The sequence below is a fragment of the Mesocricetus auratus genome, unplaced genomic scaffold, assembly GCF_017639785.1.
Source record: "Mesocricetus auratus isolate SY011 unplaced genomic scaffold, BCM_Maur_2.0 Super-Scaffold_100021, whole genome shotgun sequence".
Classification (NCBI taxonomy): Eukaryota; Metazoa; Chordata; class Mammalia; order Rodentia; family Cricetidae; genus Mesocricetus; species Mesocricetus auratus.
Genome location: NW_024429202.1, coordinates 15,293,199 through 15,316,705, shown reverse-complemented (window position 1 = coordinate 15,316,705; position 23,507 = coordinate 15,293,199). Strand labels below are relative to the sequence as shown.

At 48.5% G+C, this 23,507-nt stretch overlaps 2 protein-coding genes across 2 annotated transcripts in view; one reads left to right on the top strand and one right to left on the bottom strand.

The window, feature by feature from the left end:
• Nucleotides 1-11,604, top strand: part of Tram2 (translocation associated membrane protein 2) — a 75,427-nt gene extending 63,823 nt beyond the window's left edge. The window contains exons 5-11 of the mRNA XM_005072278.4: nucleotides 609-667; nucleotides 1,581-1,665; nucleotides 2,136-2,206; nucleotides 3,306-3,410; nucleotides 3,683-3,826; nucleotides 4,691-4,854; nucleotides 6,091-11,604. Coding sequence (XP_005072335.1) covers nucleotides 609-667; nucleotides 1,581-1,665; nucleotides 2,136-2,206; nucleotides 3,306-3,410; nucleotides 3,683-3,826; nucleotides 4,691-4,854; nucleotides 6,091-6,164 — 702 coding nt within the window. The 3' untranslated portion in view covers nucleotides 6,165-11,604. The remainder of the gene's footprint in view (nucleotides 1-608; nucleotides 668-1,580; nucleotides 1,666-2,135; nucleotides 2,207-3,305; nucleotides 3,411-3,682; nucleotides 3,827-4,690; nucleotides 4,855-6,090) is intronic.
• A 4,100-nt stretch (nucleotides 11,605-15,704) lies between these two features.
• The window catches only part of Efhc1 (EF-hand domain containing 1), a 44,647-nt gene continuing 36,844 nt past the window's right edge, over nucleotides 15,705-23,507 (bottom strand). Inside the window, exons 10-11 of the mRNA XM_005072279.4 lie at nucleotides 17,641-17,875; nucleotides 15,705-15,946 (exon numbers count right to left, since the gene is read on the bottom strand). Of these exons, the coding sequence (XP_005072336.1) occupies nucleotides 15,875-15,946; nucleotides 17,641-17,875 (307 nt within the window). The 3' untranslated portion in view covers nucleotides 15,705-15,874. The remainder of the gene's footprint in view (nucleotides 15,947-17,640; nucleotides 17,876-23,507) is intronic.

Sequence of the window (23,507 nt, the reverse complement as noted above, 5' to 3'; positions counted from 1 at the left end):
TGCCTGGGACCTCAGCCAATATGGTGGTGACACCCACAGTATGAGTCTTCCCTCCTTGGCCTAATTTAGAAAATTCTTCATCATCACTAGCAGAGGTCTGTCTTGTAGGTGATTCTAGAACCTGTCAATATTAACCATCACAATGATGTGAAAAGTTTCAGTCTCCAGTGGGTATTGTAATTCTAGTGTATCTACCCCTTTAATATGGAAGCAATCCTTGAGTGTACGTATATATGGCAGATACCACACCAGACACTGTCACATAAACTCACACTTATTTCCAACAGTAACTCTATAAAGTTAGTGCTTCACTTTACATATGAGCCTGAGGAAACTGGGAAACTAGCAAGCTGTTTCAATAGATGTAGCTACTGTCAGGCCCATCTTCAGACACAAGTCACCAGACCTCAGAGCATGGCATGTCCCTTCACAGTTCGGCAGGTGCCAGCAGGTCCTACACACTGTGTTCCTTTGTTTCCAAAAGCTATTTGTTCCTGTTGGTAGCTGATCGAGGTCAGGTGCATCCCTGATCCCTGAACTAGTCACAGGCCCCAACAGGTCACATGGCCACATCTCTAAATGCTTTTTTCTCTTCTCGCCCACTGTAGGAAGGATACTTAACGAACCTGAGGAGCCTCTGGGAAGATTACCCACATGTGTACCTCTCGTGAGTATCCGTGTGACTCTCTAAGGCCTTTGAGGACCAGGTCATCACCTAAACCCATGGAGCATGGGGTTGCAAGTAGTAGGTCTGTCTTTGAGAATCTCCACATGATGAGGCCTTATTGGTTTTAGCTCCATCCATAGAGGTAGCTAGTCTGCGTGCAACACATGCAAACAGAACTCTCCATCTGGCTTTGGGTCTCACTGGAGACCCCGTAAGTTCATAGCACATCTTCCACTCCTGTTCCTGTTTGTGATGCTGCCAAGACCTGGGCCTGTCTCCCTTCAGAGGCCACCCTGTGTCCCTAAGGCCTCTCAGAGCAGCCATAGAAAAGGGTGAGGAGCTTAAAAACCCAGCGCCTCTCTGTCACTGTATTCAGTGGCTGCCATGGCCACACACAGGGTGCTGTGATCAGTTTCCTCCTCAGCTTTTCCTTCTCTGGGCTGAAAAGATGTGCTAACCCACTGTTACTTCCTCTCGTGGACTTACCGTGGCCCTTTAAATGGTATCATTCATGGTACTGTGGGTGTGGTGGTCTCTGTCTCCCTACCTTCCTTTCTTCCCCCCCTCCCTCCCCCCTCCTTCCCTCCCCCTCCCTCCCCCTCCTTCCCTCCCCCCTCCCTCCCTCCCTCCCCCTCCCTCCCTCCCTCCCTCCTTCCCTCCCTCCCCCTCCCTCCCTCCCTCCCTCCCTCCCTCCCTCCCCCTCCCTCCCTCCCTCCCTCCCTCCCTCCCTCCCTCCCCCTCCCTCCCTTCCTCCCTCCCCCCTCCCTCCCCCTCCCTCCCTCCCTCCCTCCCTCCTTTGCTCCTGGCGCTGATGGTCACCCACAGCCTCAGCTTAGGCCTTTCCCTGTGTTCTTGTCAAGTACCCGGGGATGTTCTTGGTCCCACGTGTGTTGCTTAACTCCCTTGTCTGCAGCTTCCAGGTGAAGTTTTTCTACTTGTGTCAGCTGGCCTACTGGCTGCACTCACTACCTGAGCTTTACTTCCAGAAGGTACGGAAGGTGAGTCTGCCCTTCTCCTGCCCGCTCTGGAGGCCCCTCGTTCCTACGGCCCTCCTTTCCCTTTCTCTGGAGGCATGGCGTGTTGGCTAAAGATGGAGTTAGCTCTTGTGAAGTTCCACAGACCCCCAAGAGAGCAGTCAGTCTCTTGACTCCTCCACCAGATGTGTGGCCACTGGCAAAATCTAATCTAATCTAGATGCTGGACAGAGAAGATCTTGCCATACCCCAGTTTTCCTCGGGGTAGTGCTGAAAACCCTCTTCCAGATCCCAATCCAGACCAGCCTTCTGGCACCAGGCCTGAAGCCGCTGCCTCACCCCTTGTCCATAGCCCAGTGATTGGGGTTCCGGTGTGACATGGGACTGTGGGGGGTAGGGAGACCTGGGGCTTCCGTGTTCCCCTCACACGTCCCCTCAGGCGTCTGCATATTCAGAGGATAGACGTGCTCACTGTCCGCCCCTCTCTTTTCCAGGAAGAAATCCCCCGTCAGCTGCAGTACATTTGCCTGTACCTGCTCCACATCGCCGGGGCGTACCTCTTAAAGTGAGTGAGAGCCAAGCCAGCCCCGTTTCCGTGACCCTTTCTGCCCCTGTGTCTATCCACATGATCCCTCAGTTAGCAGGCATTTAGTAGACACCAACTGTTTGAGTAGTGCCATGCTGAGAATTTGGGTACAGAACGCGGTGGAATAGTCTCTTGCCTTCAGTGGTTCATTCTCCACCTGGTCGGAAAGACAGATGTGATGAGCTCTGAGGTGTGACGCACCCTCAGCCATGAGAACCCAGAGCGTTAGCCACCTCGGCCTGAGGCAGAGCCAAGGAAGACTTCCATTGAAGCTGCCCTTTGAACTATGACTTTGCAGCCACAAACTGGGCTCCTGACACATGGTGTCTGAATGCTGCTGGAGCGTATAGCCCTAGAGTTTGGTTTGGTTTGGTTTGTAATGAAATAGAGAGCAGTGGGCTGTATGGTTGTTCTAGAAGTGGGAAGAGTTCCTGTGTTAGACCGTGAGAATCTTTTTTATGGACAGTACATTGATAAATGAGCTATGCCATTGGTAACTGGGCTTTCCTTGTGCAGAGTAGAACCCAAGCTCTTTGTGTAGGCTAGCCTTTGAGAGCTTCACTATGGTGTCCAGGTGTGTGTGTGTGTGTGTGTGTGTGTGTGTGTGTGTGTGTGTGTGTGTGTTGGAGTCCACCAGATCTCAAGCTCTGGCTTCCTGTCTCTAGAGGCCAAGGGTCATGGCAGCTGTTCCAGCTGTGCTCTGATATTGAATGCTCACAACTCACATGCAGAAAGGTTATGGTGACAGGTTTACTCCCCAACAGTGTGTATTGAGCACCCCACAGGGGGAGTGTCCTGCTGCCTCAGATAGTGGGAAGTTAGACAACAGGATATCTTCATATGTGTACCCACTAAGTTCGGCCCCCTTTTATGCATGAGTCAGGTTCATTGTGGGGACAAGTGAGGGCAGCTAACCTAGCTGAAGCAGGTCCAAGAAACTACCTGAAGGTTTAGCAGCTCAGCTGTCACAAAGGATAAGGCATAGTTGTCCTGTCCCCACTCCACCCCAAAGAAGTGGAGAACGGAGCAGCAGCCTGAGGCATTTTGCAGAGAAGGTAAGGTTCATCTCTTCCCCCAGCCTGAGCCGCCTGGGCCTGATCTTGCTGCTGCTGCAGTACTCAACTGAGTTCCTTTTCCACATGGCTCGGCTCCTCTACTTCGCAGATGAGAACAACGAGAGGCTGTGAGTGGGGTGGCCGGGCTTGGCCTGACCGGAGACCTCTGGGGTGGGACCTGGGCATCTGCTGGGGTCTGAGCGGTTGGAGGCTCCTACTTTGGGTGTCAGCTGCCTGTGTGCAGATAGCACCCTATGCTTCTCCATGATCTAAAAGTCCTAGAATTCTCACCCTGCTGAGTCCTGTTCTCTGTCCCACTATGGGCTGCTTCTGGAGAAGGGAGTGAAGATTCCTTGAGGAGTTCTCAAAGCTGACACTCCTTTTCTGCCCCTGTGAGCAGGTTTAACGCCTGGGCTGCTGCGTTTGGGGTCACACGCCTCTTCATCCTCACTCTCGCCGTGCTGGCCATTGGCTTTGGATTGGCTCGAGTGGAAAACCAGGCGTTTGACCCCGAGAAAGGGAACTTTAACACCTTGCCTTGCAGGTGAGTTGGCAGAAGCCCGAGATGGCGAATCAGAGCTCTCTGAGCACAGACACCTCTTGAACATGGCACATCTTCCCAGATGGTCAGGGAAGAGCAGACCCTTGAGGCTTCCATGCAGTGTCATTTAGGGACATGTCTCCTGAGATCAGTCTCCTCCACCAAACATTCTTCCCTTCTCGCTTCCCTGGGCGCAGACTGCAGTGAGGACCCCAGTCCAAATGCCCTGCAGACCCCTTGTACTTGCTCAGCGTATCATGGTACAGAGGGCAGTACTCATCCGGGATAAGTTGATCGTGACAACCTCGTGAGACACTGGAACTTCATCCCCCATGTCTTGCTCTATGGCCTACCCTAGCACCAAGGAAAGCAGTCAGGAAGCTAGCGGCATTAGTGCGCATGTAGTCTGTCTAGGGCCGTTCCACTTATACATGACATGCTAGAAGAGAATTATTTCGGTGCTCTCATAACTTAGTTATGTTACCAATATTTGTATAGCTCACATTGTTCTTACTGTGGGTCATGCGTATGGGAGAGAGATAACTATGGATCTGTAGGTATAGGATGAGTGTGACTGGGGGGGGGGAGGTGAGTGTGTGGGTGGCGCCTTTACCTCACGTGACTGAAGTCTGCTGGAGCAGAGACAGGCTGAAGCACACAGCCTTCCTGGTGCTAGTGGCTGTGGGGAGGGTGGGCCCCTGGAGCTACAGGGATCTTTCTGCCCCACACACACCCCGTTTTGCTACAGGGATCTTCCGCCCCTCACACACCCCGTTTTGCTACAGGGATCTCCCCCCCATACACACACCCCATTTTGCAGGCTGCAGAGCTGCACCTCACCCTCAGGCCCCTGTCTCCTGTCTGCAGGCTCGGCGTGCTGCTGCTGGTGTGTGTGGCTCAGGCCTGGCTCATGTGGCGATTCATCCACTCCCAGCTGCGGCACTGGCGGGAATATTGGAAGGAGCAGAGTGCCAAGCGCAGAGTCCCAGCTGCCCCCAGGCTTCCAGCCAGGCCCATCAAGAGGGAACCTGGTGAGTGCCAGGGCCCTGGCAGAGAGCCAGCGGGTGGGGTCTGTCTGGGATGGGGAAGAAGAGTTGGGACCTGGCTCTTAGGGACTCCACAGACCAGTCCTCTGGCTCCTCCTTCTAGATGCGTCTCTCTGGACCTGGGACTCGATGACCAGCATGTAGTTGGGCATGAGCCAGAGAGCCAGTGTGAGCGGGCTGACCATAACAGGGACTTGCGGCCTGGTCACTATGCTTCAGGGTAGCAGTGGGTGGGGACTTCTGGAAGGAAGTATGTTTTCTGGGTGGCTTCTGGCATCCAGCCAAGTTCAGCTGCTGCTGCTGCTGTCTCCGCTGTCACCCATGCCCTGTGCTATGCGGTGGCTGTGTCCTCACCTGCCCTGGTACTCTATGTCTCGGCTCACCCCCGCCTCCCAGGCTGTTAGCTTCCAATCTCTCTTCAGGAATGACTCACGGTGACTGCAGTGAGGGATGGAGGATGAGCAGCTGGGATGGGACACCCCCATCTCCTTTGGCTCCTAAGCATCCGGGAGCGATTCCCCCTCTACCCACCAGCCCTCAGGCATCCCAGCCCTAATCAGCGGCCCGGCCTGGGGGCCTGTCTGCATGCCTGTTTTCTGACTCGCCTGCATTTTTCTAGGCAGCTGCTGCCTTCCTGGCAAGAGCTTGTGTGTATGCAGCTGGGGGTGAGGAGGCCTGGGGGTCAGGGGTTAGGAGGAGCGGTTTCTGTGTGTCTGAGCCTCCCTGAGTTTGTGGAGATATTTTTCTCAATAAAAGATTGCACCGTTCTACAAAAGGAGTGTCAGGCTTTGTCCCTGAAGCAGCTCGTTCCCTATGTCTCCTCCTTGTCACCATTCCCGCTGCTGAGACCTATTAGTCCTCTGCGGAGCTGAGGGACTGAGGACCCCGGAGGAGCTGATAAGTTCAAGCCAGCATTGCTCAAACATCAGTGTCGGCTGCCGCCTGTTCCTTGGTTTCTGTGTCACCCCAGATGCCCTCCACTCACAGATAGTCAAAGACCAAGCACCTGAAACAAAGCCCCTCATCGCAGACGCTAGGACAGGCAGCGGTCCACCCTGCACTGTCTGCTGGCTTCCACTGGCTGCAGTTTGGCCCCTCCCTGGATGGTCTGCATCCAACAAGGCGTCATATCTCCAGCCACTGGACACGCCTCCCTCCATGCCTCCCTTTCCCTTCCTCAGTCTTGGCAGTAACCTTGGGTGTGCCTCTCTCCATTCCCAGGGTACCATGAAAATGGTGTGCTGAAAGCAGAGAACGGAACCTCCCCACGGACTAAGAAACTCAAGTCTCCCTAAGGCCAAAGCGCTGAGAACGGGATCCACTGGGTGAGGGCCCAGCAGGGAGGCAGAAAGTCCTGGCCCCCGGCTCAGCCTCTGCATCCTCCTAGCCGTGCTCCGTCTCTATCACAGAAACCTTGGCATCGAAGGGGGAGTTGTTTTCTACCTTCTTGGCTTCCTCTTCTTCCATAAACCATTTCCAATAAAGCCAAAAATCTTCCTGTCCTGCTTCTCGAGGCACCTCATGTCCTCACCTCTGTCCTGTATCGGGTCTTCTCACAGGCCTAGATTCTCCTAGCCATCTTTCTCGCTCACGTCTTTCTCTTCCTTCCTGACTGCTTCTTGTTCTCCTCACTTCCTGGCTGTAATGTGCAATTTCTCTGATTTTTGTTTTTTTACAATGAGAGGGAGCTAAGATTGCAGTCCTATCTGTCACTCCCAGGACCTGTCAATCTGGAAGCCTCTTGCCAAGGGGCTTCCCTTGGAGCCGATGGCAGCTCCTCGGTGGCCTTTGTGTGGATGGACATGAGGAGGAAAGGCCGCCCATCCCTCTCGGATCACTCTATTCTTGGTGCTGACTGACTGACAAGATGTAGGCTTCTGGTTCTACACGTCCCGTCCCAAAGTGGTTTGCTTTGGGACACAGTGACTTAATCCAGAAAGACAGTGTTAATTAACTATTGAGTCCCAGGACTCCAAAGCGCTGCCAGTGCTGTGTTTGGATTGGAAACCAGCCTGCCTTCACTCTTGGGGGGAATGTGCTAAGAAGGATGTGCCTTCCCACGTCTGTCTCAAGAGCAGAGCACGGCTGACTCTTCTGCAGATGTGTCGTGATGAGAGTGACAGAAGAGTTGATCTGGACATTCCTCCAGCGGTGCCAGCTGCTATACTCCCTTAACTCATCCACCAGCATCCAAAACCAAACCAAACAGCACTTACAAACCTGCCTGAGACGTGCTGTTCCCAAGTCCAGAAGCAACCTGCCCCGTCTGGGGCCAGGCGTGCAACCTTGACTTCATCTCGAGAGTTGCAGAAACATGAAGCCTCAAGGACTCCAGCCCTGTGTGCTCCCCTGGTGTCCCGGGAGGGTCACCTGGCCACCCTTCCTCTGGCCTCACCTGAGTGTTCTGTGTCATTTGCTGATATTGTTGAGCATACCTAGAACCTGACATTGAGATGCCTCAGGGTCTCTCTTCTGGCTGTGTGAGTAGCCATGTCCATGGGAGTCTGAGGCCCCATTCCCTTCATCGTTCTTTCCCCTCTGTTCTACCCGCAGATGAGGTCACCAGGTCCCGATGGTACCTTGCGGGAACTTCCAGAGGGAAGTGGGCTTTAAAGGGCCCCTGAACTCTGGCATAGGGGAGAGGTTCTTGGTGACAGAGGAATGCTATTGTTACCTGATATGCTGGTCTTCTTCTGACATCATGGTAGAGACCAGAGCTTGAATTTTTTACCCATAAACGGTGAGATGGGTCTTCATCAAGGCAGCTTCCCTTCTCCAAGTCAATAACAATGTATGTAAAGTCTAGCTTAACAAGTCATTGAGGAATTTGGTTCCAAACATCAATGTGGCATTGTTTTCCCCTGTGTCTAGGATAACATACAGGATAGGGATGAGATTCCCCTTAGGTTTTTCTGGGTATACCTAGGAAGCAGGACAGAGTTTTGAAAGTATGTTTCTCCATTCTTTCCCTCTCCTTCCTGGGATCTTCCCTCAGCAGCCCCCACAGACTTGATCTGACACTCTTTAGCCAAGGTGGCCCATCCAGCCTGGTGGTTGAGTTTAATTGAGCTCATGCTTGTGACCCTGCCTAAAGCTGTGTGGAGGTTCAGCCAGTGGTTCCCAAATTCACCTCACCCCATTAGTCTAGGTGTCCTCCTGGACCGTCCCCAAGCTACATCCCTGGGAGACCCTTGCCAGCTCTCAGCAAGAGCTTTGTCCCCAGGCTGAGCTGTTGACACTTGTGATATGTGATATGTGGAGGTCTTGGAGAAAGAGAGGTACAAAGAGCAGCTGATGTCTTGGCTCCAGCAGACCCATCCCTGTGTGGGTTTTTGTTGTTCTTTCCTGGGATGCTTGGAAGCCTGGCATGATGTGGCTTCATTCCTTAAATGTCTTGCAAGCTTCCCATGTTGCTCATTTTTGGATGTATTACCAGGAATCCAATAGCTGGGATTGATGCAGGCTATTCTAGAATATAAGGGTTTGGTCAGTGGTAGGAGTTAAGACAGTGTTCATTTTTAGATAAAAGGCCTGAGACCAAGGGTCATACCTCACCAGCCTCGACTACAGGAATGTGTGGGGGCTTATGAGAACTCTAGGCTGTGTTCTCATCCACTCAGCCTCTCTGGCATTGGTGTTGTAGGAAAGCCAAGACTTTGGTAAGTTGGCACAACTTGCATTGCCAGAATTACAGTAACTAAGTTCCACATCATCCTGTGGGCATGCAGCTAGCTTGTTCTAAGTTGGGCACAGTGGCCTCATTCTTCATTTTTACGAAGTCTCTCCTGTCCCCAAAGTGCCCCAACCCTAGTGAAGGACCTTCCATGCTCCTCCAAGGTTAAGATGCTCAGCAGCATCCACCAAGACCAGAACATGCTCATCTCTACCTCAGCAGCCATTGCCTGTCTCAGCATCCCTGTCTCAGTATCCCTGGGACGCCGGCAGGCAGGAGTGGCAGGAGTGGTGGATGGAGACTTCCCTCTTGCCAGTGCCCTTCTCAGAGGCCTGGTGATGGAACAGTCATTTTTACAAGTTACTCAGGCTTGGGTGCCCACACTATGAATAAGCTCTGTGTGTTCCTCCTACAGTCCACTGGTCCTGGGGGGAAGGGAAGCTGACTAAAACCAGTCAGTCTTAACCCTGTGTGCCTGAATGGTTGTGGCCATAACCATCTGACCTGTCTAAGGGTGACCTTAAGTCACTTAAATTTAGACGTCTATGCCCTGGCTGTGGACACCATGCTTTTGTGGAAATACCTGGGACTGTAAGAGCCCATGAAGGTGGATTCCTCCTTCTTAGTACCCATTGGCATTTTTTTCTAAGTGGTTAAAAAAAAAAAGTAGGAGCAGAAAGAGTGCATTCTTTAAAAAAAATCTACAATGCTCACTTCGATTCCATGTGTCCTTAAAGAAATCCACTGACTCCTTCAGCTAGGGAAGGCCTTCGTTTGTATTTGTTTTTACTGGGCTCCAGCCTTCTCAGTTGGGTTTGCAGAAGTCTGGACTAGGAGAAAGTAGAGGGTCTAGACATGGCTAACTTACTCTGCTTAAGGGCCTCTGTGTCTCCAGTAGACAAATTGGCATTCTTGATGTCTGACCTCTGTTCTGCACTGGTGCGGAATGGACGTGAGTAAGGTCTGTGAGTCAGAACAGTCAGGAGGTCGTCTGCCTCCCACAGCCTCCTGAGCTTGCAGCTTCTTTCCTCAAAAGAGGGGGACTTTTGAAAACATCTGCAGGGTCCCTCTCCAGCCCGTAGTCAGCATTCGGAGGATGCGTTTGCCAACTTCTCACCCTTCACCCTGCGTCTTGTGCAAGCGTTCTTTCTGCCACTCACTCTTTCGAAGCTCTGCAAGTGAGGAGGAGAGTCACACTCTCTGTTCTTGTCCTCAGTGGGTCCTTGCTCTCTTGTGTAAGAAGTGCCTTATATTGCCTTGTGGCCTTCACTGGTACTGTATGGCCAGCCCCCAACTGCCAGGGCTCTAGGGCTGACCGGCGTATGCAGCCAATGACACCATACCTCAGCACGGCTCCAGGTAAAAGGGATGTGGGTTGACAGTTTCGCCTCGTGTGTTCTGACCCTTTTCTCCGTCACACACAGATCTCGAGTGTTCTCAGCTTTGTCTCTAGTTTCCCATAGTCTGTTGCCTTTGGGCTTGGCTGGTGGCTATGGAAGCTTGTGAGGTGGCCCAGCTGCAGACGCCCAGGCCTCCTGTGTAATAAGGGAAGCTTGGGGGTTGGGAAGAAGGTCACCTCCTTGTACCCCTGGCCCTGCCCTTCCAGTCTCCTCACACCCACCCCGGACTAGAGACAGCACCCCCCTCCAACCTGTTTTACTTCCACGTTGCCCAAGTTCGTGTGAGGATCATGCTCGCTTGTACTTCTGCTTCCAAGCCTTAGCTCATCGGGGACCTGTGGTCCGGTAGCTGCAAAGCTCCTGGATTCCAGTCAGGGTTACCTTGTGTTGGTAGCACCATCCCCCTCCCTGACCCTTGCCTGCCTCTTCCCACTCCTCTGTTCCTGCTCCTCCGGGTCGTGCAATAACCCTCCAGCCAGTGGTCTTTCCCACAGGCCTTTGTCCCTCGCTGTATCCTGCATGGTGGGAGGGAGGGGACCCGTGAGAGGGGTCGTCATCACCCTTACACAAGTGTCAGTCCCTTCCCTTTCTTGCTTCTTTCTCATGATCCTGGGTGGGTTTCTGTGGCAGTCTCACAGAATGTGTAGTATCGCCTTAGAAACTCTTACATTGTTTTAAATTTTTAAAAATGTGTTGAAAAGAAAAAAAAATCCTCAGACATCGACTGTCGATGTCTGGGAATAAGGTCTGCTCTGGTGTTGCTGACATTGCTGTCACCACCAAAGGCATTCCAGAGTTTCTTGTTCCTGTGGGGAGGATAGAGATTTTTCCAAGAATCAGCCACAGTGGTGAGCCCTGACCCCACAGGACCTGACTGTGACAGTGAGCCCTGTCCCCCAACAGGACCTGACTGTGACAGTGAGCCCTGTCCCCCAACAGGACCTGACTGTGACAGTGAGCCCTGTCCCCCAACAGGACCTGACTGTGACAGTGAGCCCTGTCCCCCAACAGGACCTGACTGTGACAGTGAGCCCTGTCCCCCACAGGACCTGACTGTGACAGTGAGCCCTGACCCCACAGGACCTGACTGTGACAGTGAGCCCTGACCCCACAGGACCTGGCTGTAACAGTGAGCGCTGTCATTCTTTTGGGTACAAACTGGCAGGCAGTGATGAAACCTCACTTTTCAGTTACTCTGTTTGACAAACACCCAAAGGATGAGCTGAGGAGCTGGTCCCTGTGCAGCTAGAAATGCAAATGTGGACACATTGACTGATTTTCTGCATTAGCCTGTTCATGTTACGGACCAAATTCAACAAGGAACTCAAGGAAAATGCGGACCTCCGTATTTATGCTTTCATGTAAAAGGGTTGGGAGGGAGGGATGTCTTTTTACTTTGGTAAAAAATTTTCAAAGTCCTTTTTTCCACTGTTTCTGTCTGGTTTTGGAAACAAGCTGCAGTTTTGTATGGATTTTTTAAATGTACATTTTGAAACAAATGATCAAATATTTTCTGAAATACCTGAATAAAGGGCATAGAGTTATTGGTTGTTAATGGTCTCTGGTAGAACTCACTGATGTGTTTTTATGTGGTAATATGTTTTAGTCTTGATTCTACCGTTTGTTCTCACTTTGAAAAAAAATGAATCCGTGTCAACTTTAGCTTTTGTGTCTAAAATATTTCACTGTGTAGTAATTGGATTAACATGCATCGTTTTTATTTCATCTATAACAGTATATTAGAAAATGGGATTTCCTAACAGGTTTTGTAAGCAGGATGTCCCTCACCCACTCACCCATGGAAGGCCTCTGACCACTCTCCTGTGAAGTCATTCATCTTGGAGGGCATGTAGGTCTTAATCTCTGTGAATGCAGTCCCAATTTAGTAAAAATGGTGGCAGCAGGGTGGCTGGTATCACGGAAATAGCCTGCTATTGCACACAGCTGTTGGCTGCATGTTCCAGAACCATCCTAGGGGAGTGCTCAGGAAATGAGTGCAATGGCAAGTGGTGGTTAGCCAAGGGAACCCACAGGGGGTAAACATCACCCAGAGACTTACTTGAAGTGAAAGTGAGTGGTGCTGATGACAGTGAGCTTTGGTACAGATGGTTCCCGTCCTGCTCTGCATGGCATGCTGGGTGATATCCAGCGGTGAGATGAGTTAGCTTAGCCCATTTCTCATTGTGTCCTGCAGGGTTTGCTTCTCGGGATATGGTGACTGACAACAGTGTTAAATTCGTGATACAAACAAAACCATATAATTTTGTTTTTGAGACAGGGTGTTTCTACATAGCTCTGACTGTTCTGCTGCTGGTTTTCTAGCCCAGGCTGATCTCAAACTCATGGCAGTCCACCCTCTGCTACTCAAGAGCTTGAATCACAGGTATGTGCCACCATGCCCACTTTTACATTGGTTGCTTTGGTTTCATTTTTGAGACAGGGTCTTGCAATATAGTCCTGGCTTGCCTCAACTGTATTGCAGACTAGATTGGCCTTGGATGTAAGCAGTCCTCCTGCCCAAGTGCTGGGATTGCAGGCATGCACAACCATACCTGGCTAAATTGATCTTAATAAATATGCCTGTGCTTGTGTGCCAACAGGATATTTTAAAAAAATCACATACCCAGAAGCCCTTGGAAGCTATTTAGAGAAATCGTCACCTGTTTGTCCTAAATATACTGAAACTTTGTAGACACAAAGTGAATTCCCTTAATTACAACAGTATGTTCAAGGCCCTCTTGTGATGTATTTGCAGCATGTACCCTGAACTGAACAGTGGCTCAAGACCAGTGGCTCACCTCCAAGCCAGTCTTGACCCGCAAGGCAGTTTTTTTCTGTTCCGAAGCAATGAACTCTCCTTATCAGTCTTCTGCTAAACCTGATGGCTGTGGCTACCAGCGTGCTGCCCCTGCAGGTGGTAACTGGTAATGCTGTGGCTATTAGTATGCTGCCCCCGCTGGTGGTAATGGTAGTGCTGTGGTTTATTTGAAGGGATGGTCATCTCTTTATCACTTAGCTGTCTCATGGATCACCTGAACCCTTACATAAGACCACTGTGTCTCTGATACCACAGTGAGCAAAAGAGAGAGCTATCTGTATGGTATCTCCTGGAAAAAATGAAAAAAGTGTTCAGAACTGAGATTGGAGGGTCTGGTGGTTTGAATAGGAATGACTCCCTGTAGGCTTATATATATGAATGCATGGTCCTTAGATAGTGGTGTTACTTGAGAGAGATAAGGAGGTGTGGCCCTCTTGGACTGAGTGCGGCCTTGTTGGAGGAAGTGTGTCCCTGGGGGTGGGCTTTGAGGTTTCAGAAGCCCAAGTCAAGCCCAGAGACTCACTCTTCTCTTTTCCTGTTGCCTGTGGATCCAGAGATAGAAATCTCAGCTCCTCCTGCACCAGGTCTGCCTGTGTGCAGCCATTTTCCCCTCTGCGATGACAATGGACTAAACCTCTGAAACCATAAGTCAGCCCCCAATTAAATGCTTTCCTTTGTAAGAGTTGCCATGATCGTGGTGTCCCTTCACGGCAGTAGATCACTGACTAAGACAAAGGGGTGTGAGTGGAAGAAGACCTAAAAGGGAACCCCTCTATTTCCACAAAAGCCCCAAGCCATGGGGAAAGATTAGGAAGCATTTCCATGTGCTACCAGCCGTATACATCTGTGAAAGATTGCCAAGGAGCCGGCCATAGCTTCTGTGGGCTTTCCTCTTCAATGGAAGGTAGGGATGGCTGAGAATGACTACAAAGTATGGATTTCTGAAGGGTCTTTCAGAATGCTGTGGGTACTGTCACTCAACTTGCCTAAGCTCAAACGTTTAAAAACTATCTAGTTTATGTGTACACTAGAGTGGGGAGGGCATGCTATGATGTGCATATGGACAGTATAGGACAATAGTGGTCAAGTCCGTCCTACTTTGAGGTAGGGTCTCTCAATTGCCATTGCACTGGGCGCCCTGGGATAGCTGGCCTGTGAGCTTCCTGGAAATGCTCCTTTCTCTGCCTCTGAAGCAGTGCTGGGATGACAGATGCATGGGTTCCAGGGATTTGAACTCAGGCCATCAGAATTTTATACCTAGCACTTTTACCCACAGAGCCGTCACCCTGGCTCAGTCCTCTGGAATCCAGAAAGCATATTTGAGGTGTCTATAAGTCTATAGGAAAGGAATTGGTCTTCCTAACTACAGAGCCTACCCTAGAGGGAAATATCAACCTGAGATGGCCCCTCTCAAGAGACCCTTCTGGGGAAGGAATGGAGCCTAGGGAACATGCCTTTACAGTTGTGCAGTAGGGGACTGGGACCATGCACAGGATTTCTTTGGGAAATGACCTAAGAGCTCCCTCAAGAAAAGTGCCCCATGAGTGAGAATAAGCCAGTCTTTGACACATGCCACTTAGCTAGCTCTGGCTGTGAATATTACTAACTAATGAGATAATATGTTGTTTCCTAGCTTTCTGGTCCTACTTTTTAACCCATCTCCCATATTCCAAAGGTGAGAAGTGGGATACAGCACCAGAGGAAGGACTCTACTTGTGTAGCACACACTGTACCAAAGGCTTCCAGGCCAGGATAAAGCTTGGCTAATTTAGACTGAAGTAGATTTTCTAAAGTACTTAAAAATAAAACTTCCAACAGCCAGAAGTGATGGGAAGAAACAAAACCTGGTTTCTTCCTGAGATAGTCTAGAACTGAAAGGGACCCTTTGAATAAGGTAGTCAGATGTGTCCTAACACCTGGCAAAAGGCAAAACCAGAGAGACCCCTTGGCAATTTTGAGAGGACCTGGGCATTCTAGTTCTGCATAACTTCATCCTCATCATTGCGTGTTTTGGGTAGCTCACAAAAATCTAACATGGCTGTCTTCAATAGAGGAGAGGCCCTGGCTGTCAATCAAAGCTCAGTGGAGAGCCAGAAAGTGCTGCTAGTCTCACCCGCCCCTCTTCTGGGTGAAGCTCTCTAAAAGAAATTCTTTACATTATATCCCATAAAATGAAAATGGGCACCATACTATGTGCACCACGCTGTTCCATTTTTTAAACTTTATTTGTGATGATATTGGGTTTTGTACCAACTAGAAAAGAACTTTATTGCTGTTCCAGAACTCAGGCTTCCTGGTTTTATCCTACTAATGCATCTAGAATTACACCCTGGAAAGCATATTAGTGTATCTCCCTACAATATTGAGGGAAGCGGACTGGTAGGTAGAGAGGCCCTTGGCTGACAGCAACTGTGCTGCTGTGAACTTGATTTCCAACATCCCAAACGTTTCTAGAGAAGTCTTTTATCCGGTCTGTTCTTCAGCCTTCTACATCTGTAGTAAGTTTTTCCAAAGAATCAGAAAACTAATTGTGTGTGCTGTGGTGTGGTGTGGTGTGAGTGGGTGTGTGTGCGCTTGTGTGGGCTGGGTATGCATGCTAAAAACAGCTGAGGGTCCAGATCCAGTCTGTTGGCTACATGCTCAGGACACGGCAAGTTTGCATCTGAGGACCAGAGAAGGCTGAGTGGCAGGTAGAGGCAGCCAGGCAGGGGGGTTCTCTTGCTCAGGACTGGGTCAGTTTCTGTTCTGTTCAGGCTTTCAAATTACTTCTGGGGGTCTCCTTACTTTAAGGTCTGTTTTACTTGTCTACCAATGCAACTGTTAACCTCATCCCAAGCACCATTACAGACATATTCAGGATACTGTTTAACAAATTCTAGAACCCCTGGGCCCCATAAGTTAAAACTATCGTGGTACCTCTGCCAATCCAAATAAGGCATCAGTGTTTCATTCTTTGAAAATCAATTTACTTTAGACTTTAGTAATGGTGAAATAGAAGAGCCAAAAAAGAAAAACAGCTTCAGGAGTGATGTAAATACTTGTACAGTAAATACAAAGTAGATTTCTCAACGTCAGTTCAATGTCAAAAATTTATATCGCATCCTCTCATTCAGGTCAGTTTGAAAAAGCTCTAACAAAGTTATAGTAGTTAATCTTGCCTTCTCCATGGGTACACATCCTGATTAACTGCAAGGGAACAAAGAAGAGAGGTGAGGTTTTGATTGACAGCCAGGGCTGCTCCTCTATTGCTCTTCCTTCAGCTTAACTGCAGAGCACACTTGCATATAATGAGCCCCAGTTTTTGCCAACCCAAACAAAGTTCAGCCTTTATGTCCTCAATTAACTCTACAGTAATCCTGCAATCCTGGAAGATAGGTCAGACATTAAACCCATATTATACATAGTAAAACCACAGCAGTAATATCCATATTTATAAGGGAGTTGTTATTCTCACAATGCTTTCTTTTTTCCGTTATCTTAAGGCAGTGTCTCACTTTGTAGCTTCCACTGGCCTTGAACTCATGATCCTGTGGCTTCTGCATCCCAAGTGATGAGAATACAAGCATGTACCAGCAGACCCAGCTTCAAAATACTTTTATTGCTATACTCAAATATAAATATCTTTTTTTTTTTTTTTTAGTTTTTATGAGACAGGGTTTCTCTGTATTGTTTTGGAGGCTATCGGTCCAACCGGGCCTCGAACTCACAGAGATCTGCCTGCCTCTGCCTCCTCAGTGCTGGGATTAAAGGCGTGTGCCACCACCGCCCGGCTCAAATATAAATATCTTGACCCCTCCCAATAACTAAACACCCCTAAATATCAGATTCCTGCTATTGCAGCCAAATAGAACAATCTAGTTATATCATCGCTTTAAATGTCCCCTGGACTCAGCAATGATGGATGACAGTGACGGGCTGTGGTTGTCTGTACAGCATGCAAATCTGCCTCACTCAGCCCCTACCCACCCCATTTCTCAATGGCTGTAGTTCCTCCCTCACGTCCGTCCCCTTGTCACATCAGTATGAATGACTAGAAAATAAAAAGGGAATTTGCCACCCTGTCAATCAAAGACTTCTAGAACTAAATGGTGGGGTATTTAGCCCACATGAACAAGTACCCTTGTATCTGAACTTTCATACTCCTTGTCAACATTCTGTCTTTAAAAAGACCAAACAAAGCCCTCCATCATAACCTAGTTACTTAAACAAAGTCATTTCCTAAATGAACCTTAATTTCCATACATTCCCTCTTGCTTTAAAATCTTCAATAAGGTCAATAAAGCGTCCATGTTCTTAATCAATGAGCATGCCTTGATATTAAGCTAGAGTCCTGGTCAGAGTGGAGGAAATTTTGTTCTGAATTCCAAAGGGGTCCTGGCTATTGGGATTTGTAATAAGTAAAAGAAATGGCATTCTTATTTAACAATCATGAAAATTCTAGGAGGAACACTTCCAGGCCTTCTTCCCATCTTCCCATCTGCAGTGAGCTAGCCATGCTACCCTACAGACACTGCTGCCTTAGGCAATGGTCTTATCAACGTCCATGTTAGTCCTGCTGATGAGCTGGCTTTGAAAGATCTCAAAGCCTGCAAACATCCTGCACATTAACTCATCTTCAGGTCCCTTCTTGGCAGCTGGTACCTCAGGATCACCTACATTACCCTCCACCCCTAACATGCTAGTCTAGCAACTTCTCTGTTGTCTGTTCCCAGCCCCGTCTTAAGAGACACCTGCAGCAACAATATGAAAAGGAAGTTGATGCTATGGTGTGGGAAACCCTGTCCTCAGGACAGAATGGGAGATCTGATTCTTGTAACTACTTAGGAGGGAATGACCAGTGCTTAGTCTTGGCAGTCAACCAAAGCCACATTCATACTGACCTCCTTAATCAAAGAGTCATCGACTGGGACGTTAAGACTGTCACAAACTTTAAAGAACGTCTCCTTGTCCACGAATCCTGAATCCTCCTTGTCGTATACTTGAAATGCTTCACGGATGTTGTCTTTGCAGGAACTGTCTTTCAGGTGCATTTGGATTGTGTCTATCAGGGTCTCCAGGTCCTGTATCTTGGGTTCCTCCAGATCCTGTGCCTTGGGTTCCTCCGTAGCTTGCTTGCTGTAAAGAAAAGATGGAAACAATTGTGTGTGTGTGTGTGTGTGTGTGTGTGTTCATTCTTGACCAATCTTATCTCAGTGGCCAAAGCTCTTATTTGGTGGAATCTTGAAAGTGAATAATAATAATAATAACAAAAAGAAAACCAGTTTTGACACAGCTGACTGGCAGCTGCTGGTGGCTGACCTCCACATCAGAAGGGCTGGTCTAGGACAGTGCTTGAACTGCATCCTTTCTTGCCACCAGTTAAATTATTTTACCACAAAGAACCGGGTCTCACACACTGCCATTCCCAATTTGCTATTTGTGGGAATCACGTTGGCCTCTACTATTGCAGACTAACATTACCTCATCCGAACCCAAGTGCCTGAGTGCTTAGAAGTTATGCCTGTCACTATGCAGACAGGAATATCTCAGTTTTAATATTCCCTCTTCAATTTTCAGTGAGTTTTGTAAAAGGCCATCTATAGGAGTTTAGACTGATCTAGGGGGTGGGCAGGTGTTTAGGCTTTGCATTATTGAAACCAGGAAGAGACTGGTAGCAGAGCATTGGGAAAAGGGATGTTTATCCCTTTACAACAGGACACAGTAAGTAGAAGCTCAATTTGTACTTCCTCTGAGTACAAAGCTAGTTATAAAGCTAAGGAGTGTTATTGCCAACAAAGACTCTCTCATATTCTTAAACCCTTTCAGAACAAAAAACACTCAGAGAATACCCTGTAAGCACTTGGGCTTTTCAGTGATGAGAAAATGGACTTGAAGATGCCGTGTGTGACATAGTACCAACAGCACATTAGAGGCAAGCTCAGAACTTGTGTCTCGTCCCATTTCCAGCAGGTTTTGGATCCTAATTCCCTCTCACTGAGTCCCTCCCTCCAAGACTGCAAAACCCTGACTCCACCATGCCATCTCTGCTCTTCTTGTATATAATTTCAGAAACCTCACTGCAGAAAACAGTGTAGCTTAGCTCCTGGTCCCTTTCAGTTTTTAACCTTTCATTTGTGTGTGTGTGAGACTGTGCATACATCCAGAAGAAGGTATCTGGTTCCTCAGAGTCGGAAGTTAGATGGTTTGGGGATGCCCAGTCTGGTGCATGGATGCTTGGAGCAGAACTCCAGTCCCCAGGCCTGCACAGCAGCAACTCTTCACTGCTGAGCCATCTCCCCAACTCTAGTTCCATTTTAATCTGCAGCTGCCATTGTGGGGTCTGGGGCAGGTGAAAAGTAGTGTGATTCTTTAGGGTTTTTTTTTTAATAAGAGATGACAATCTAGCAATGATTTTCTTTTCTTTCTTTCTTTTTTTTTTTTTTTGAGACGTGGTCTATGAAGTCCCAGCTGCCCTAAACTATGTAGATAAGGATGTGTCCTCCAATACGTTGAGGTTGCCTGCCTAGGTGCTGGGGTTAAAGGTGTGCACCACCAAGAACAGCTCGTAGCAGTGAATTTCAAACAATATATCCTGAGAAATAACCATGGACTGCAAGGAAAGACAATTCACTAGACTGTTCTGATTAGCCAAAGTGTCCAGAAGTAGGAAATGAGCTAAATAGTTTACATTTTAGTCAAGCAGTGCACCAGTGATGCAGACACTGACAACATCAGTTGTCACTGAGAGATCTGAGGCACCTAAGTGTGTATAAACTGCTAGTTCTGTATAAAAGTTACAGAAGTATAAAGATGTTTGAATTTTTTTGGTTAAGGAAACTACTTTTTAAAAAGAAAAGACACAGAGTGTGGGACTGGACTCACCAGCTAAAAGTGCTTGTTATTGAAGAGGCCTTGGGTTCTGTTTCCAGCACCCACATTGAGGCTCACAACTACCTGTAACTCCAGTTCCAGGGGATCCGGTGTCTTTTTCTGGCCTCTGTGGGCACCAGGCACCCACGTGACACACATATATACATACAGACAAAACATATTAATGAATAAATATTTAAGAAAACAAACCAACATGAGGCTGGAGAGATGACTCAGCAGTTAAAAATGCATCCTATTTTTGAGATGACCTGAATGCAATCCAGCAGCTCAGACTGTAACTCTAGCTCCAAGGGCAGCAGCACCCTATTCTGGCCTCTGGGCCCTGCACTCATGTGTGCAAACCTTCTTACTGACACATACACAAAAATAAACAATCTTTTTTTAAAAAGTGAAAGTCATAGTCTAGCTGGGCTAGCTCACACCTTTAATCTCAGCACTCAGGAGGCAAAGGCAGGTGGATCTCTGAGTTTGGTGCCAGCCGGGTCTACAGAATGAGTTCCAGGACAGCCAGAGCTACACAGAGAAAACCTGAGAGAGAGAGAGAGAGAGAGAGAGAGAGAGAGAGAGAGAGAGAGGGAGGGAGGGAGGGAGGGAGGGAGGGAGGGAGGGAGGGAGGGAGGGAGGGAGGGAGGGAGGGAGGGAGGGAGGGAGGGAGGGAGGGAGGGAGGGAGGGAGGGAGGGAGGGAGGGAGAGAGAGAGAGAGTGAGAGAGAGGGAGAATTCTCTTTAATGTTCAAAAAGTCATGAACTGCTGGGTTTTTTGTTTGTTTGTTTGTTTGGCTTGGATTTCAGGTGAGATGTGTTTATTGCCAGAGCTCCTCTCAATATTTGATTTTTCTAGTATTGGTTTGGAGTGATATAGTCCAGGCAATGAAATGAAAAAACTTAGTAGATTTCTGGTAGATTCTAGAAAACACTTTTTAAATTTTAGTGAATGAAATATAGTTTTTGTTTGGTTCTCTTTTCTTTCTTTTCTTTTTTGACATAGGATCTCATACAGTGTAGGTTGGCTCTGAGAACAACTATCTGCCTCCAGCTATTGTAGTACATGAAAAACATAACACACACACACACACACACACACACACACACACACACACACACGGCTAACCCAATGGGAGATTGTTTCTGCTGTTACTGTTGTGGGTACCAAGTACATGCAAATGCAACTTTCATTGACAGCCTGCTTTGAATCAGGAATAGGGGCTGATATTGAAATGAGGGATCAGAAGCAAGAGGTACTGTAGGGTCAAACTAAAGAATGCCACAGCTTATTGGGTATGGCTTGAAATACAAGAATAGAAAGGGCAGAGCTGACCTGTGTTGCTTGCCTCCTCTGCCAGGCACTGTGCTGGTGCTCCACACCTCAACACTGCCCATTATCTCAACCTTGGAAGGGAATAAGGGGAACTAGAGAAGAGGAGCAGGGGTGCTGGGAGAGGAAGTGACAAATGGATTTTCAGTTGTAACCAGCATTTCAAAAAACAGACCAAAAAAGAACGCAGGTACCAATTCGGGAGAATGGCTGGGACAGAGGGCGACACACTGTAATGTCTAGGAGGCAAGCAGGAGGACAGACCCAGGATCTCTAGAAGCAGCAACCTGGACCATGTAAATCGAAGATGCACCTGATGGGATCTCAGAGGGGAGCAACAGGCCTGACTCTCCCAGATCAAAGCAGAGGTTCCCAAAGGAGGGTGATAAAGAGTAATTAATACTGCATGGACACCAAACAAGCTAACCGGGAGGGGCGGGATCAGGAAACCGGAACAGGCCAGATCTAGCTGAAGACTGGGACACACCCTCTGCTGTCCGATCACCTTTGTCTGTGGCTGCTTTCATGCTGGAAGGGTGGGGCTGGGCATTTCCAAGAGATGCTATGGCTGAATCGCTCAGCATCCGAGCCTCTGCAAACACAAAGCTTGCCAGCCTCTGCTATAGATCACAGCCCCTAATGGTCTCCCATATTTGCTTAAGCTAGCATTAATGTAAGGTCTAACGCAGGGGCTAAGCTCAAATACCTGCTGAACTAGTGAGTAAGTGAGACTACTGAAAACCATCAGTGACTTTCCAGAAAGCTATTCATGAAGAGTGTCTGGATTCTCGAGCAGCTAGGGAGAAAATGGTCACAGGTACACAATAGAAGCCTTGCCTTTGGAGGAGGTGGAAAAGAATGATCACATGGACATTCTAAAGTAAAGACTGGAGAACTGCGGAAGTGCTTGATCTCACATTTGGCTTTATGTTTTTTTAAGGCTTACCTATTTAATGCATATGAGTATTTTGCCTGTGTGAAAGTGTGTGTACCACATGCATGCCTGGTACTCGTGGAGGAAAGAACGCAGCATCGGCTCCACTGGAACTGGAGTTAAGGATAATTGTGAGCCATCCTGTGTGTGCTGGGAACTGAACTGAACTGAACTTGGGCTCTCTGGAAGAACGGCCTGTGCTGAGCCATCAATCCTGTGCTTGGTTCCACATTGGAATTGCAAAGTGATCGTCCAAGAGTGGGGGCTTGAAGATGATGGGAGAATAAGAGACTGTCTGGAAACATCTCCAAGGGAAGAAGGAAGGACTGCAGGACTCACTGAGCAGGAAAGGGTCCACCTGAAGCTGAAGGGCACAAATGAGTATGCTAAATGAAGAAGGGTGTGGTCTCTATACAGATGTGTGTGTTCATGCTGGCCATACAGACAGCCATTTTGTGTTCAGAGTGGGCTTATGGGCCACACACATGTTTTTTTTTTTTTATCTTCAAATCTGAGTTCACCGAATTACAAAGAAAGGCCTGGAGAGATGGCTCAATGGTTAAGACACTGGCTGTTCTTTCAGTGGTCCCGGGTTCAGGTCTCAGCCGCCAGATAATGGCTTACACCCTTTATGACTCCATTTCTAGAATATACCATGTCTTATTCTAGGCTCTGTGGGTACCTGCACAGACATATATGCAGGCAAAACATCCATACACATAAAATAATTTTTTTAGTTGTAAAGAAGATCAAAGACACCCTAAGAACTTCAAGTTGAAATCAGTCTTCAGTTATTCTCCTGGATGCTGTGCTAATTTTCTGGCCCAGGGAAAACAATGACTAGCTGTTCCAAAATCCATCTGCTTGTAATTGTTACCTGCCATATAAATATACAGACCTAAGCTGGGCAGTGGTGGTGCATGCTTTTAATTCCAGCACTCCAGGGGGCAAAGGCAAGTGGGTCTCTGTGAGTTCAAGGCCAGCCTGGTCTACAGGGTGAGTTCCAAGACAGCCAGGGCCACACAGAGAAACCCTTTCTGGAACAAAAAAAAAAAAAAAAGAAAAGAAAAGAAAAGAAAAGAAAAGAAAAGAAAATACACAGGCCTGCCAATTCTCGGGAACATTTTAAGATTATCGGTTGAATGAAGGATATGCATTTCCTATTGTAGGGCTGGTTATACACTGGGATAGGTAAAGGGCCAAAACTGGAAAGGCTTGAAGACACAGGAGTGTGGCCCCGGGATTTAAGCCATCTTCAAGCATTTCCCCTCACCGGGAGCAACTGGAAGGCCTGAGGATGGAAACAAGGATAGCCACAGCCCTCTTCATCCCAACCCTGCTTTCCCATTGCTTTTATTGGCATAGAGGCCTCAGAGGCCCTGGTGTCCTTTCCCTCATCGCCTAATATAAAATAAGAACTAGCTAGTAGCATGCTTACGCAGATAGCTCCCGGGGCCTGCTGGTATTTGCACAGACGCAGGGGGATAGAAGGGGACCCTTTTGAGATGGAGTTGAACTGAACAATCGTGGCCATGGATACCGAGTGGGCTCTTAGCGCTCACCATGTGGCCTCCCACTCTCCTACAGGCTACTTTAGTTCCCAGGGGCCAGGGTGGAAAGATGAGGGAG